General features: G+C 39.7%; 2 protein-coding genes across 3 annotated transcripts in view; both read left to right on the top strand.

The window, feature by feature from the left end:
- Positions 1-2,805: 2,805 nt before the first annotated feature.
- LOC108234257 (probable G-protein coupled receptor 160) lies at positions 2,806-6,071 on the top strand. Its single transcript, XM_017413306.3, has 2 exons — positions 2,806-2,960; positions 4,471-6,071. The coding sequence occupies exon 2, from the start codon at positions 4,525-4,527 to the stop codon at positions 5,626-5,628; it is 1,104 nt and encodes a 367-aa protein (XP_017268795.1). The 5' UTR covers positions 2,806-2,960; positions 4,471-4,524; the 3' UTR covers positions 5,629-6,071.
- Positions 6,072-12,842: 6,771 nt separating this feature from the next.
- The window catches only part of kank3 (KN motif and ankyrin repeat domains 3), a 23,804-nt gene continuing 20,898 nt past the window's right edge, over positions 12,843-15,748 (top strand). The window contains exon 1 of one of the 2 annotated variants that reach the window (XM_017413564.3): positions 12,843-13,017. The gene's annotated coding sequence lies outside the window, so the exon portion shown is untranslated. Of the gene's footprint in view, positions 13,018-14,939; positions 15,046-15,748 lie in introns of those variants that run through there. The other variant, XM_017413563.3, reaches the window with a different exon arrangement.

Here is a 15,748-nt window from a genome sequence, read left to right as displayed (position 1 = left end):
CATCCTGGTAGACGAGACAAAAATCAGGACTTTTCAAGAAAAAACGGCTCAATGAAAGATGTTTTAAGGCAAAACTATTTAAAAAACTTGTTTTACCCATCTTTGTTTTTTCAAACCATTTTCACTTTCTTAATTTTTCTAAACGTATTCTCAGTTTACAATGTGATTTTTAGGCCCGAGCAGCGACAGCGCTGCGAAGGCCTATTGGATCTGCTATGTTTCTTATTATTATTAGGCCCGAGCAGCTTTAATTAATGATTGCATTTTGAAAATGTGTATGCTAATTTATCTCTGCATCCTTGCATTTTCTCCCCCTTATTGCTGCTTCTGCGTCTCCGTTTTGCATTTTTAAAAGTATTCTCGCTTATCGACACGAATAATGGACCCGTTTACTAATCAGACTATGACAGCTTCTGGTTTTTTTGTTTTTTATGAAAAACTAATTATAGGTGCAACAAGGAAACAAAACTTATAGGCAAATAAGCCAGAGAAACATGGGTGGAGAGAAAATACTGAAATTAATAAACATGAATCAAACAGTACAATGCACTGCAGGAAAATAAATATAATGAAAATAAATAACGTACAGGAAAAAGTAAAGAAATAAAACAGTTAAAAGAATATTACAGTATTTTTCTTAATTTTGGCTGTTTTAGATCTCAATAAAAAAAGTTCTTGTGTCCAACAAATCTATCAGATTAAATAATAATAATAATTTTAACTAACTTCACTAAAACGAAACTAACCAGATATAACTGATAAACTTCCTTTGTCCTGGTTTCTGAAAATATTGGGGTTTTTTCTGATATTGTTTACCAAAAAGGGAAAATGTGTGCTATGGAAGGAATGACTGAAACAGAATTACAATCGTCTAATAAAACACATTCCAGCAAAATGCAAATGGGGCCGAATGCAAACCGAAGCGCAGTGAAACAAAAGAGGTCTGTGAACAACTGTTTACATTAAATAGTTATGATACAGTTCGACATGCCAAAAAACAGGTAAGACAGCTTTTCCAGTTTGCACTTCTAAAGAAACCGATACTTAAGACTTTTTGAAACTGAGAAGGATAACTGGTGTTTGTTTCATTAATGATATGAGGGCTGGGTTTTTTTCTTCTTTCATAACAAAATAAATTCTTCTCATTTTGTTTATTCGTGGAAGAACAATAAAAGGTGAGAAGACGCATTGCTTGCGATTAGGTGACATGGGGAACAGGCTCGTCTAACAATGGATTCCAACTCCAGGAAATCCACCACGAACAGCCAACACGCGTCTGAAGTCCCCCGTGGAGACACACAGCTCGGTGCAAAGTTACAGCCACTTTAACAGCTCTTTAAACCACCTCAGTGTGGAGAAACTCTTCAGTTCTGACTGGACTGATGAGCTAAGGGCTAGTCCAAGTGGACAAAACATCAGTCAAAATAAATAGTCTATGGTCATTTGCCAACACCATAATGACAGCAGCAGCTAGCTGTAGAACTTTCTGTACACTGTAAGTTACTCCTAATGCTAAATTTACAGTTATGGATACATTTATAATTAAAGGCCTAGCAGTCCTTAAAAGAACGCGTATGCACCGTCTTGATGCAACATTGCAATCAACATTGTGATCTTACCTGATCGTGCTTGGAGCATGTGTTGTGAAGGACTCTCAGCTACTCGAACACCGAATTTCAGCTCAATGTTTGTAAAACTCACAGAGTTGTAGCCATTTTCGTGTAGACTAAGGCTAATTAGCTGTGGCGACCATCTTGAAATGGTCAGAATCCAAAAGTTACTCGGCTGTAAATGTACAGCCAATAATTACTTTGGGAGTTTCACTGAAACCCATCCAGTAGTTTATGAGATCGTTTGTTAAAATACAAACAAACAAACAGGGTTGAGTCCAGGCTTCCTGCCAAGGTTTTAGGCAAAAAAAGTTGCACTATGTGTTGCACTTGAACTTTGTGGTGAGGACAATGCCCAGCTATTGGCACATCGACTGGCAGCTCGATGTCCGTAAAACTGGCTGGGCTGGCTACATCCATTTTGAGTTTGAAAAATAGCTTTGCTGTGACGGCCATCTTGAATCAGGTTGACTCCAAATGGTAAACGGATGTAGATGTCAACCCAGTAAATTCTTTCTGAAAGTTTCATTAACATCCGCTCAGTGAATCAAGATATTCTGCTAAAAAATGCAAACAAACAGAACATTATCCCCCGTTCGCCTTCTGCAGCGGGCGATAAAAAGCTGTTTGCATGACCCGTACATAATTTCGAAACTCGAGTCATTTTAAATAGACAGTAATCCATTTTTGTCTCTACCACAAAACTAATATCCTTTTCTCCAAACTAAAGTTGTCCCAAGAGCTGTCTGCAACAGGCATTACTGCTCTTAACCTTTTCACCAAAGTTAACTTCAAACGGTCTGAACTACACCTTTGATTACTGAATACAAACTACGCCAGACAACAAACAAAGGCAAAACTGTGAGCTAGAGTTGTTTTTCTGAGAAGTTTTAAGCGTGCATCATTCAGCATAGGTATCATTTTTCTGAGAAACATGGTGAAACCATATACCGACATGATGCAGACAAACAAAACCCTGTAGAGGGCGAGGCTACACCCACACCTATTCTCAGAAAAGGCTTCTTTTTTTCACCTGTTGTTGTTGTCTATTGCAGGACATGCAAATTAATAAAAGGAAGTTGCCTTTCGGACGTGTGGTTATGAAAACAAACAGATTTCCTTGAACACATGAAAAGGTGTGTCTGACAAAATTGACCATTCAAAGTGAAAAGGTGGAGCCTTAAAAAGGGGCGGGATATAAGAAAGGTGCTCCACCTGAACGCAGCCCACAGTCTTGCAGATGAAAGCATGAACTACGTTTCGTTGGACCAGAAGATCTACTATAACTGACGGGACCAGGACAACGGGAAGCAGAGAGCCGCTGTTGTGGAAGTAACACGATTTTGCGTGGTAAGATAACACCTATTAGAATTAGATAAACTATTACTGATGTTTGAAATCGTTTGAAATTAAAAGGGTTGTTGATGGCATGAGCTGAAAGCTTCAGTATATCTGTGGAAACGAGTATTTGCATCAAAAGTCAGATAATGATAGCGATCATCACAACTGCTGCTCGATGGTCAAATGAAAATTACCTTTTAAAAAAATCATTCTAAATGTATTTTTTTTTGCGCTGACAGTGTGTGACGTTAAGTGCTTTTGCAAATGCATGAAAATTTAAGTGAGTGTTTAAACTGTTTTTGACAAGTTAAGAGTTTTTTAGGTCCACTCTTAGCTAAATATTCTGGAAAAAACTCAGTTGTAAAGTTTATTTACCTGTTCTTTTCCAGCAATGGAGGAAAAATCGTAGTTAAAAAGTGAAAAACAGAGAGAAATTTGTTTAAAAAAAAATTAAATTAACAGTCGGAGACAAAATAAATGTCAGAAAATTAGGTCTTAAACAGAGTTCTGAGAAGAATCAATAGTTCCTGCAGATTTGAAGCCTGTTTAATTTCTCCAAACTCCAAAACAAGGCAATTTAGTTTTTGTTTTAAGCTGTGAAGAAAAGCAGACAAGCTCTAGTTAAATTATTTCAGGGCCTGAAATTATTTTTATGTAAATGTTTTAAACAGAAACACGTCAGAATGCAAAGCTATATAGTCATCTGATTTGAATGTGTAGCCAAATGAAAGAAATTCAGATTAAATGGAAGGCTTGGTGAGAGCTTAAACAGGTTTTCATAAAGTAAGGGTTAGGTCAAATTCACATAAATAGGTGTCAAGATTTCCGCTCAACAGTTAAATATAACTGCAAGATTTTACATGAAATGAAACACAGTCAAACATTAACTTCATTTGCAGAGATAAACACCAGTAAATTATGGGTTTGGCGGAGAACCTAACGTGCTGCTTTCCTTCATTAGTCTTTTTTATGTGCGAGTTGTGCACGTACAAAGCATGAGTGATTTCTACTTTGTATAGATACAAGATCGTACAGGATGTATACTTTAATCTCCAGATTATGTTGGAAACGACTCTTTTCACACCTTCAGCGACCTCATTACCTACAGCAGTTGCACAATCTTCAAGCCTTGAGGCGACAAAAGCGGCAAATCACAGATCTGAAATAATAATCTGTAAATACGATGTGATTCTAATGACAGCAATGTTGATCCTTTATCCATAAGAAAAATAAAAGTCTGCATGTCTGATCCATATTCATGAAGCGACAATGTGAAACAACGGCCTTATTTGCATCGTAATTGCATTTCTCTCTCATCGTGTCAACACATGTAGGACTTTTTACATTAGTGATTTTATTCAGAGTTCTTTCTGCTTTACAGCAGGATCTTGAGTTTATGGCAAAATGCAAAATGATTTTATTTCCTTTTTGAATTAAAAGAGTTTTTGAGTAAAGTTAAACTAGACGCATTTGCTTTTAATGAAATGATCTGATAACGTTTTCCTTGCTGTTTTTGCAGGATTCTCTGCAGTATTTCTTTTACTCCGTCTTCAGATTGGTTCTGTCAACATAAATGCTGCCAGCCTTGCCAGTGTCTTCGGAGTACAGCCAAACTGTAAAGATGCTGGCTGTCCTGGAGCAGTGGGAGAGCGCTTCTGGCCTTCACATAAACAACAATGAGAAGTATTTCTGGCTCTTATTTATCAAGTTGGCCCTGGATGTAGCCGTCTTCTACGCATGCAGCCCAAAACGGTACATCTTTTTTTTCAGCGTGTGCAGCCTGTCCATCGTACTGGCCGACTTCCTTCTTACTTTTTTTATGGGAATCGTCTGGTTTCTCGGAGCTGAGGGACCGTCAACCTGTTTCCTCCTGGGCAGAGCTTCAGCAGTGTATGGCGTGATCCCACTCCCCATGATGTTCCTGGGTTTCTTAGACTACTGTTTACAGGACACCTGTTTGGGCAACCGCTCGGTGCTTTGCAAGCTGCTCAAGAACGCGATCTTGACAGTGCTGGTATGGATGGCAGCTTTTGCTTACTCTTTTGGCTTCTTTCACTCAGAGCTGGCACAACTGGATACCATGTCAGGGACCAAGGCAATGGTCTGTAAGGTGGAAAAGTCGACAGCGGTCACGGTCATCATTTTGGGACTTTTTTCCGTAACTTTTCTGTCAATGCTGCCATTTTGCTCCGGGATTTCTCAGTGGGTCAAAGAGGCTGACCAGATCTATGAAACTCTGGAGGAAAAGCAGAAAATGACAAGTGACCTGCCCTTTACTTCAACCTGGAGTCCCAACTTCGAAACAACCAGCAAAGAGGAGAAACCTCTGGAGAAGAAAGTCTGTTTGCGGCCCCCGCTGTGGTTCAGTCTCATGCTGGGTTTTCTGATCTTCTGGATGCCGTATCTTGTCGTGACCGTATCCTGTTTGCTCTGCGGCTTTGCTGTGCCGGCCCACATCTCTGTCAACCTTCTGTGGCTGGAGTGCACCAACAGTTTCCTGGCTGGACTGACCTTCTGGGTAAAGAGCAAGATTAGGGGCCCGTACGTTCACCTGCCAGACAATGTGTGCTCATGGCAGATTTACTGGCATTTGAGCAAAGGCACAATACAGCCTGATGTTCCTATAGCTGTGCTCAATCCAACAAAAACAAACAGAAATGCTTTACTCTTTGTGTAAGACAACAAATATGCCATATCACTTGACATGACCGCCTCCACCAAGAGTTAAGGTATGAGTGTAGCCTTAATAAAAATCAGCCAACGGCTGTAAATAGATTACCTTTGTAAAAAAATTACTGACTCATAACTCATTTTACAAATCATTTGTCACTCTGGAACGGGGAACGCTGCAGCTGAAAATGGACTTGGGACTCTTTATAGAGCTTTACAGAAACAAGGAGTTTCAAAGCTTAAATTTTATGGTTGTCTAAAGAGAAATGTTGGACTTGTAGATCGGTGTGCATGTTGCAGGACTATTTAAGCTTGGGGAAAATGGTGATGGAATGACATTCATTCTTGTTTTGTTGTTGTTTTCAATTAGCGCAGATGTGTTTCTGCGCCAATCTTTTTATTTACAGATTTATACATAAAAAAATATATATATTAAAATGATCCCTAATGTTTGTGTGTTTTTATTCTCTATACCTTGCTCTTTCTTAAGTGTTGAACAATTCGAAGAGGTTCAAAGTTCAGTTTTGACCATAATAAACAGCTCTGCAGCTTCTTTAGGCCCAAATTATGACTGTAAAGACAGGTCAACCTCCTATAACAGGTAATATTAAGAGTTTTTAGTTATTGCCTGTTGATTTTTGTACAAAAGACATCTTTATTTCCTTTTTTTCCTTCCAAAACCGGCTGGGAAAAAACATTACACTTTGGTAACATTACAGATCTGTTTCTGGGCTAATCTTGCCGCTTTTTCAGAGGAGAATAGTTAACTTGCTATTAAACTGTCACACACACACACACGTGCACCACTTAATCATTAAATACAAGTCAAACGTTATACACAGATAAGCTGGACTGTTTACAGTTATAAGGGTAATAAAAACATTAAACAACAGACACTGTAACAGAAGATCAAGGTCATTTTTCAAAGGTGGAACACAGTTTGTTTCGTGTCATTCCTTAAAGGAATGCATATCACCCGCCACCTTTCATGCCAGAGTTTCAGACTAAGATCATTTACTGTTAAGACATGACAGACCTGAAACTGTTTGGGTTAAACCTTGAAAACACCATTTGGCGTAATCTCATGAAATATTGCAGGAAGTCATGCTCAGAGGTATGTGTTTAGGATGACTCTCAGCTACTACCACATCATATTTTAGCTCAGTATCTGGTAAAATGACTGAACTATAGCTAATTTTGTCATTTCAAAGGCCAGTTGTGCCACAGGTGCATTTTGGTAACAAACAGACACAAACCAAAACATTATCGTTCTCCTTAAGTAGGCTAGTTTATTTTTGCCCTACCCTTTGGATGAGCTTGAAGCAAGCTTTTGGTTATTAAATCATTAAATAAACATAATAACAAGTTAACAAATAAATTTTCTTGATCTGATCATTTTCATGGAGTTCTACGCAAAAGCGTAACCAAAAGTAGAAACACTGGAAAAGCAAAACCAAACTAACCATAATCCTAACAAAACACACGAAGAGTAGATTGAAATATATCAGATCAAAACAAAGAAAATTCTAATTAACACTGGTTTTTAGAAAACCTTTTAGGCACTTTTTCTTTCGGCTTTTCCCTTTGCGTTAGCGCCACAGCGAGTCGTCCTCCATCTAACTCTGTCTTCTATGTCCACTCACTCCAACTACCTCCATGTCCTCTCGAACTGCATCTATGTGTCTCCTGTTTGTCTTTTTCCTGGCAGCTGCATCTCCAATATACCCACTGTCCCTCCTCTGCATGTCCAAACCATCCTTGTCCCTCCCAAGGAGAACCTCGGCATCTTCAGCTCTGCCACCTCCTGTTCTGTCTCCAGTCTTTTTGTCTCCAAACCATACAACACAGCTGCTCTCACCACTGCCTTGTAAACCTTTCCTTTGACCTTTGCTGCCAGCCTTTTATCACAAATCCCTCCTGAAACTTTTCTCCATCCACTCCATCCTGCCTGGTCTCTCTTCTTCGCCTCTCTTCCTGGACAGTGGACCGTAAGTACTTGAAGTTCTGCACCTTTGTGACCTCTGCTCCTTGGAGCCTCACTGCTCCACCCAATGACGTATATACTATACTATACTATACTATACTATACTATACTATACTATACTATACTACTATATTATATAAGCCATTGGCTCCACCTGCCTCTCCAACAGCAGCACAATTATCCGCCAGTGCGGTGCCAAAAAGTGATTCTCTGCCAAGAACTGATCGGGTGAGATTGGGCGCGCCCCCGCGAAGGAGCGCGCTGCGGGACTGCGCTCAGCCTGCTTCAGTGTCTGGTCGAGTCTTTTCGAAGGTTTTTCTCGGTCGTTTAGTTGTTTTAGACAAATTATGTAAACACCAAAAACACACATATAGTTTATTAGCCAAGATTACAACAAAGGTTCTTCTCGTTTACCCTTTTCTCTCTCTAAGACTTGCGATGTTTCCCCGTGAGAGTCATTCTCGTGTTTTATCGTTTATCATAAATATCTGATCACTTCAATTCCTAACGGGAATATAGCAATAAAAATGTTCTTTTCACGGGTTATCGGCACTAAGCTTGTTTAAATTTCGAACAACTGTGTGGTTACTGAACTGTGATGGATGTAACTTTCCTCCAACTAACTCCATCACAGTTCAGTAACCACACAGTTGTTCGAAATTTAAACAAGCTTAGTGCCGATAACCCGTGAAAAGAACATCGCAAGTCTTAGAGAGAGAAAAGGGTAAACGAGAAGAACCTTTGTTGTAATCTTGGCTAATAAACTATATGTGTGTTTTTGGTGTTTACATAATTTGTCTAAAACAACTAAACGACCGAGAAAAACCTTCGAAAAGACTCGACGAGACACTGAAGCAGGCTGAGCGCAGTCCCGCAGCGCGCTCCTTCGCGGGGGCGCGCCCGATCTCACCCGATCAGTTTTTGGCAGAGAATCACTTTTTGGCACAACACCGGTGCTGGGACGTGTTCGCCTCTGATCTTTGCCCACCACGCAGCAAAAAAAAAAGGACATTTTCTCCCGTTTAGGTCTGATAAAGTTAAAAAGGAACGAAGGTGCCCCTATAAGCGCACCTCCGTTCTATCTTTAAACATAACCCCTCCTTGACCTTTCTTTCTTTGTTTTATGTATTTTCTGCTCCGCGGTATTAATCTGGTTGGATCTGGACGCCTGTTTACCCTGACGGTTCATTGGTCGTCCGCTCGTCCGTCCCCTCGGCCTCTCCACAGGTCACCCTGCTCCTCTGCTGCGTTCACCTTTTACCCAGAAACAGGAGGAAGAGACCGCAGTGTGAGAAAACACACGTGGTTCAGAGACTCACTGCGTTTGATGGAGGGAAGGAAGCTAACCCTGATCTAAAATAATTATAGGAGGTTGTTGAGTTTGGGCTTAAAATTGCGAGCAGCTATTTCTTATTTTTTCTGAATAATTGATTAGACAAATACAATCAACCTCTCAGTCTGACATTAAATCAGACTAAACCTTGGAGATGCCTGAAGGCGCCACAGTCATCTGTTCAAACAATTATAGACAAGTATAAACACCATCGGACCGCTCAGGAAGTAGACGGGTCCGGTGTTCCTGAGATGGACGGGTTTCGGTGTGAAATGTGAGCATCAACCCCGAAACCAAAGCAAAGCAGCTTGTGAAGATGCTGCTGAAGCTGGTCAGAGAGGAAGAAGCCTTTAAATCCAAAATAACATTTAAAAAAATCTGATTACAGTTTACTAAAGGACACAGGGACACACCTTAACTTCTGGATATGTGGTCTGATGAAGCTGAATTTTAAAGGTTTGACCATAATGATCATCGTTACATTTGGAGGAAAAAGAAGGAAGCTCGAACCATCCCAACTGTGAAGTACGGGGGTGGCAGCATCATGTTGTGGGGGTGTTTACTGCAGGAGGGACCGGTGCACTTCACAGAATAGATGGTGTCAAGAGGAAAGAACATTATGTGGAAATATTGAAGCAACATCTCAAGACATCAGGACGTTAAAGCTTGGACACAAATGAGTCTTCAAATGGACAATGTCCCTCTGCAGACGGCCTGGTTGGTTGATTGGACGGCCTTGTTGGCTGGAGGACAACAAGGTCAGTGTTTTGGAGACGTCGTCACAAAGCCGTGATTAATTTGTGACTCGGTGACACCAGTTCTGTCAGGAGGAACGGGACGAAATTCCACCAAACTTGAGAGAAACCCAAAACGTCTGACCCGAGTCAGACAGTTTAAAGCAAATCAATCCAAATACTAAAAAAATATATGTAAACTTTGGACTTTGAAGAAAGTAATGACATATTTTCTCTCTCATTATTCGGGCGTTTAGCAAATAGAAATGATTTTAACTGATGTAAAACAGGTTTGGTCTGATTTAATGTCAAACTGTGAGGAAAAAATGGTTCCGTTTCTTTTCATAATGTATGCAAACATCTGGTTTCTGCATTAGAAATGTTAGATAATCACTTTGCATCATAAACAAATGGATTTTTTTGTGTTTTACCTTTTTTAAAAGGAGCATTTACTAGAACTTAAACAAATAATTGATGGCTGACAGAGATTCATGGTGTTTTGATGTTAAATGTTTAACAAAAAGTGACTTTTTACAGTCTAAGTTTATCTCACACTTATGGAAACATTTCAGGTATGAAAGCTTCCAATAAAAAGCTTCACATCAACAACTTTTAAGTGTTTTGTGGCAGGAAAGGACTCTTCCTGCTTTCATTCAGTTTGGGTTGGTTTGACAGAGCGAGCTCAGCTCTTTAGAGCCCAGTTTCTTTGTTTTGCCAGCATTTAAAACAAATAAATGTGGGTTGTTTTAGGCTGTTACCTGAGCATCCCATCATACACGAACATTTAGGTGTTTGTCACTGTTTTGCTGACGGGCGGAGAAGACCAAACAAAGTCCGACCCTCGGCTCGTTTACGGGGCGGAGACTTAATCGGGTTCTTAGTCATAACCTCTCTGCAGCTCGGTTCACTTACAGTGAAAAAGATGGAAAACAACAACCTTTTATGGTACTTTTGGGTTGACTAATAAAAGAAATAAGGAAAAAAATCAGGGAAGCTTTCACAGATAAAAAACAGGCCTGAAAATGTAATAAAAACAAAGTGAATCACAGCTTAAAACGTTCTTTTAGGTTAAAATAACTCGTTTTGTCTTTGTTGTGACCGTTTCCTTCAGTTGTTGTCGTCTCCATTTTGTTTTTGTTCATCGCCTTCAGCAGGATTTTACCTCCATTTTATTAACTTTTATCTGTTTTCTGCTCTGGCAGCCTTTAAATTTAGAATTTTCCCACGCCTTCTTGCAGGTTCTGCAGATTCTACATGCGTCTGATAAAAATGTGATTAATTTTGCAGCTATTTGCTCAAATTGAATTGTTTTTTTAGACATATCTGAAGCAAATGGTGGTTCTACTTTGAAGAACTGCGCACGATAAACATTGTTTATGAGTTTACCCTGGGTGGAGGGGTGTGTTAATGATTGTACAGTAACTACAGTAAAATATTACCCCAGTTTTTGTTTTCTTTACAGTGAATTGGAGAACCCTGCATAGAATTAAATTATTTGTGCAAAAATGGCTTTTTTCAGCAGTTAATTTCCAACATCAGGAGCTTGAGTCCAGGCTTTGAGACCAACAGCAGGACAGATGTGCTCGTGAACCCTTCCTGTTTGACCTTATTTGTACTCTCCTTGAGACGAACGAAAACATGTTTTGCTGCCAGTGTATTTGCACTTTGACGCGTACCCTGAGCCGATGTGGACAGGTAGCCTATCCTCCCGTCTCCATCCTGCCTGCGGCGCTCTGTGGGGGGAAATCGCTTTATAGTTTATTGTTTTGGTAACGGACTGCGAGCGTTCTGGCTTCCAGCTTTGCTGCTTTGGGTCACATTGTTATAACGGTTTGTTGGCATGAGACGGAACTGGAAATGCAGCTACGCCAGAGGTGAAGAGTTGAAGGCGCCAAGATGAGGCTGGATGTTTTGCTGCCCCTTAGTGGCCACAAAAACCCCACCAATGTCACCGTCATGGCCTCCCTGCTTTCATCCACTTCGTCCTCCAATGAGAGAGTTGGAGGTTCGATTCCAAGCAGGAGTCACATGTCGAAGTGTCACTGCCTGAATGTGATCTAAAGCTCTGATTAGACTCAATAAGATGATTTATTCAGGTTAGATTTGTAGACTTCTGTAAACGTGCAGATTGAATTTCCTGACAAGTTTTAATACGTTGTGTGAAAACCCTGCGGGCTGCTTCGTTGGCCTGCTGACTTCATGCGCTACGTGCGCAGCAGAAGCACAGAGGAACCTGGATTATAATTTCCTGGCTTTGTCTGAACGCAGGGCGCTCCTCGTTTTCACACGTGGATGAAAAGGAGGATGTGCCGGTTCACGCTGGTCGTAGCCTCCCTTTTCTCTGCCTCCAACACAAACTGGGTTTTCTAACTGTGGAGACAGAGAAGCGGAGCTTTTATTAGTGGAATATTCTTAAACTCATGAGCTACTCGTTTATATTTTAGATCAAAATTGTCTCTAAAGTGACAACGCTTCACTTAACGAGCAACAAGCAGAAGCATTAATGTCTAATATGATAAAAAGGCTATAAATGCCTCTTTAATATCCTCTAATTTGAGCTCAGATTTCAGATCTGCTTCATTATAAAAAAACTTTTTGTCTGAATGTTTTTGCTTCTTCATTACCCTGCAGTTCTACTTGTTTTTTGTTAAATTGGTTATCATATTTACCTGTTTCTGTTAAATAAAGACGGTGGAGTTAAGATGAAGGCAGTCAGGTTCAGGATGAGGACGTGTTCGTGTCTCTCGAGTCCAACTGTGACCTTCTGGACTGGAGGCCGGGCTGACCCAGAGTAGAAAACACCTCGGTGCTTCCTACGTCTTGTATGTAAAATGAGTAATTGGAAATACAGGAAAACGAGAGGAAAGCATAAATATAAAAAAATCATTCCACTGAAATTTAAGAACCGATCTGAGTCCAGATCGGAGTTCATGACCGCGGACCGCCATTTTGGGCCCTTAGTTGTAGAGAAATCCAGCAGCAATTAAATCCTCATGTCATGTTTAAGTTACTGATCTATAATGAAATTTAAGCTTTACTTTAGGTAGTAGAAAAATAAATCGTATTAAATTGTCATTTTAAATTTATGTTACTGATGATCATTTATATTTTGCGTCCTTGTGTTGTTCTCTGTCACAAATAACTTCCTTTTTTATCTGTTTCTAAGGTGCAGTGTCTCTTGGGTCCGGCGGAACAAGCTGTAAATCCATCAGTGACGTGTTATCGCGTCTGAAACGTCCCGAAGTGTTCAACAGATCGTCAGTAACTCTTGAAAACCCGGTGAAATGGGAGCAGCTGTAGCGGACAAGCCGTCGTGACATCAATATGACCGTCCTCTACACTCAGGTATTTATCTACTTTATTTCAAAATGTTACGCTTAAATTCAGAACGGCGTCTCCTTTTGACCAGCCTTTGACCTCTGACCCCTTACATTCACACGGTTTGATCTCAGGTTACTGTGAAATTTAAAGTCAATGTGAAAAGCTCTTGTTAGAAAATAAAACAGGGAACAGTGAAATGTTAAGCTGCTGTTTTCTTTTCCCAAACGTAACAAATGCTGTAGTTTTCCACACTTTTCAGGAATGCGTAGGAACCTTTGGTTCTGGGCTCAGAGTGACGCTCGTCCTGTCCGGTGCCTGTGGCGGTGCGCGGTTTGTGCGCACAGTTTCTTGTTTCATTCACGCTGCGTCCTGTTGTTCAGGACGGCCTAAAAACGCTTTGTTCCCTCTGAGCCTTCCTGCCCGACCGCTCGGCAGCCTGAACCACTCGTGGGTTTCAGTCACGTCCCCCCCGTTATGTAACTCAGAGTTTCTCCCCTTTTTCTGGCTGAAAACACTGAACGTTACGGTCGAGTCTCATGCTCACATAGTCAAAAATTATAACAAAAGGAGCAAGAACACCTTCTCTTCAACCTCTAGGTCAGGGGTAGGCAACCCTGGTCCTGGAGGGCCACTATCCTGCAGGTTTTACTTGTTTCTCTGCTCCAACACACCTGATTTAAATCAGTGTGTCATTAACAGGAACATGAAGTGGTAATTTAACCACTGAATCAGGTGTGTTGGAGCAGAGAAACAAGGAAAACATGCAGGATAGTGGCTTTCCAGGACCAGGATTGCCTACCCCTGCTCTAGGTACTGATCTCTTAATAATTTATCTATTTGTGTTCCTCAAATTGTCCATATTTGATAGATTTTTACCATTTAACAGTTAAATGCCAAACACATACAAAGGAAATGATGGCCTTAAAGTGGTGTGATTGCATTCAGGAAAACAGGAGCTATGAGTATGATCATTTTATTTGCAGTTTATTTGTTTTTGTCTGTGTTTATTTCAACTTAATCTATTTCTTAAGCGTTTTACCATCAACCTGCCAGCAGCTACACATGCAAATAAGTCACTGTTTACTAGGAATATAAGGCGCATTGTCCTTGTTTTAACGAACCAACAATGAATAAATGAATTAACGAGGATAATTTTGCTCATCCACATTTAAGATTCATTAAAAAAAACAACTAACAAGACAAACAAAGATTAAATAGACAGGCTAGTTTGTATTATCAGTGTCCCGTTTAAATGGTCAGATTTTATTTATTTTTATAATCTATCTTTTTGATTTGCTAAATCAGCCTCCAAAAACTGAATCTGATTAATTTTGAAGTGATCTATAATGCTCTTGACATTTAAACTATATTTGTAACTAACCTAGTTTATAAAAACAGTAAAAACAGAGTAAAAGATTAGAGACTGGTTCTGAAAGTGCCAAAGTGTTGAAATCGAAAGAAAAGAGCGCCATCTGCTGCTGAATATCAGCGTTTACAGTTTTGTATTTTTTACTGTACAGATAAACTCGTCACTTTGGCGCCATTTGACCAAACTGGTGATCATTCCCCGCCCCCATTGTGTCACCGCCCACATGCCTCTGATCTCCTTCCCGATTGGAGGACGTGCCTGTCTGTCACGGACTCCTTCGACAGTGAAACGTTAAAGAGCTGCGTCTGTTCACGCACTTAGACAGGAAGTCGCCAAAACATTCACGGGTTTGCCTTCAAAATAAAAGCATGAAATAGTTTGGTATAGTAAGGTTTATTGATATCAAACAAAAAGGGCTTTTTTATTATTATATATATATTTAAGAGTTTCCTGTAAGATAGTGTGCTGTCATTTTTGCTTTATTCTAATAAGGGTAATGGAGTTCATGTTAGGAATAGTTTTATTTTGAAATCCCCAACAGGACGTTAGCATTAGCGTGTAGTTAGCTTTACATCCACTAAAGTCTGAGGAGGTTTTTTTTTCCTCCTTCTCCTCCCGAACTTTTCCTTACCTTCTCCGAAAGTTATGACAAACCTCAGTGAGTGGACGGAGACGAGCAGAAGGTAAGAAAGAAACTCGGCGGATTAATTTCTGTGTTTGAGAGGTTTAATTTTTTTATTATTAGCTCAAAGTTTGCGGACATTTCGAACAAAATGTTGGAAAGCTGCACGAATTAGTGCTTCTGTAACATTTTGCAGAAACCCTCCAGTGCTTCCTGTGTGTTTTTTATATTCATTTATCAGCCTATTGGTTTATAGTTTATAGCTTTTTTATAAGTCCTAAAGGTTTATGTGTTTAAATGTAATTTTTGCATGTTGAGCTTATGTTTGGACTGTTTTAGACTCAGAAAGTTGTTTCTTTACTTGTTTAAACAGGGTTTTTTTTTTACATATTAAAGGGCTTCTTTGCTCCCTTTTGAAATTACTAACTCTAAACAAATCTTTATTTTTTTACTTAATATTCTTTAAAGGCCGTAGAGCTCTTTTTCTAACACCTTTTTTTTTTACTTGAAATCTCACTTAGAGGCTCTCATTCTGCTGTGATTGTTTCACATTTAATCATCTGTAGTTTATAATCACATATTTTGAACAGCTTTTTTAAAACTGTGTCAAAATGGCACAATTTATGCACATCTTTAAAGGCATCCTGTAGGTTATTTAACCCCTCCTGCTTTCTTTATTGCTCTATAATTGGTATTTTTTACCTTTAACCGGCTTCATTCTTCTTTGTTTTGCTCTGAAGCTTGTTTTATGGAGCTGCCTGACA

The sequence above is a fragment of the Kryptolebias marmoratus genome, linkage group LG24, assembly GCF_001649575.2.
Source record: "Kryptolebias marmoratus isolate JLee-2015 linkage group LG24, ASM164957v2, whole genome shotgun sequence".
Classification (NCBI taxonomy): domain Eukaryota; kingdom Metazoa; phylum Chordata; class Actinopteri; order Cyprinodontiformes; family Rivulidae; genus Kryptolebias; species Kryptolebias marmoratus.
The sequence above is the reverse complement of the archived record's forward strand: the minus strand, read 5'-3'. Positions and strand labels throughout refer to the sequence as shown.

Coding starts and splice junctions, on each gene's coding strand:
- LOC108234257 (XM_017413306.3), top strand. CDS start 4,525: ATGCTGCCAGCCTTGCCAGTGTCTTCGGAGTACAGCCAAACTGTAAAG.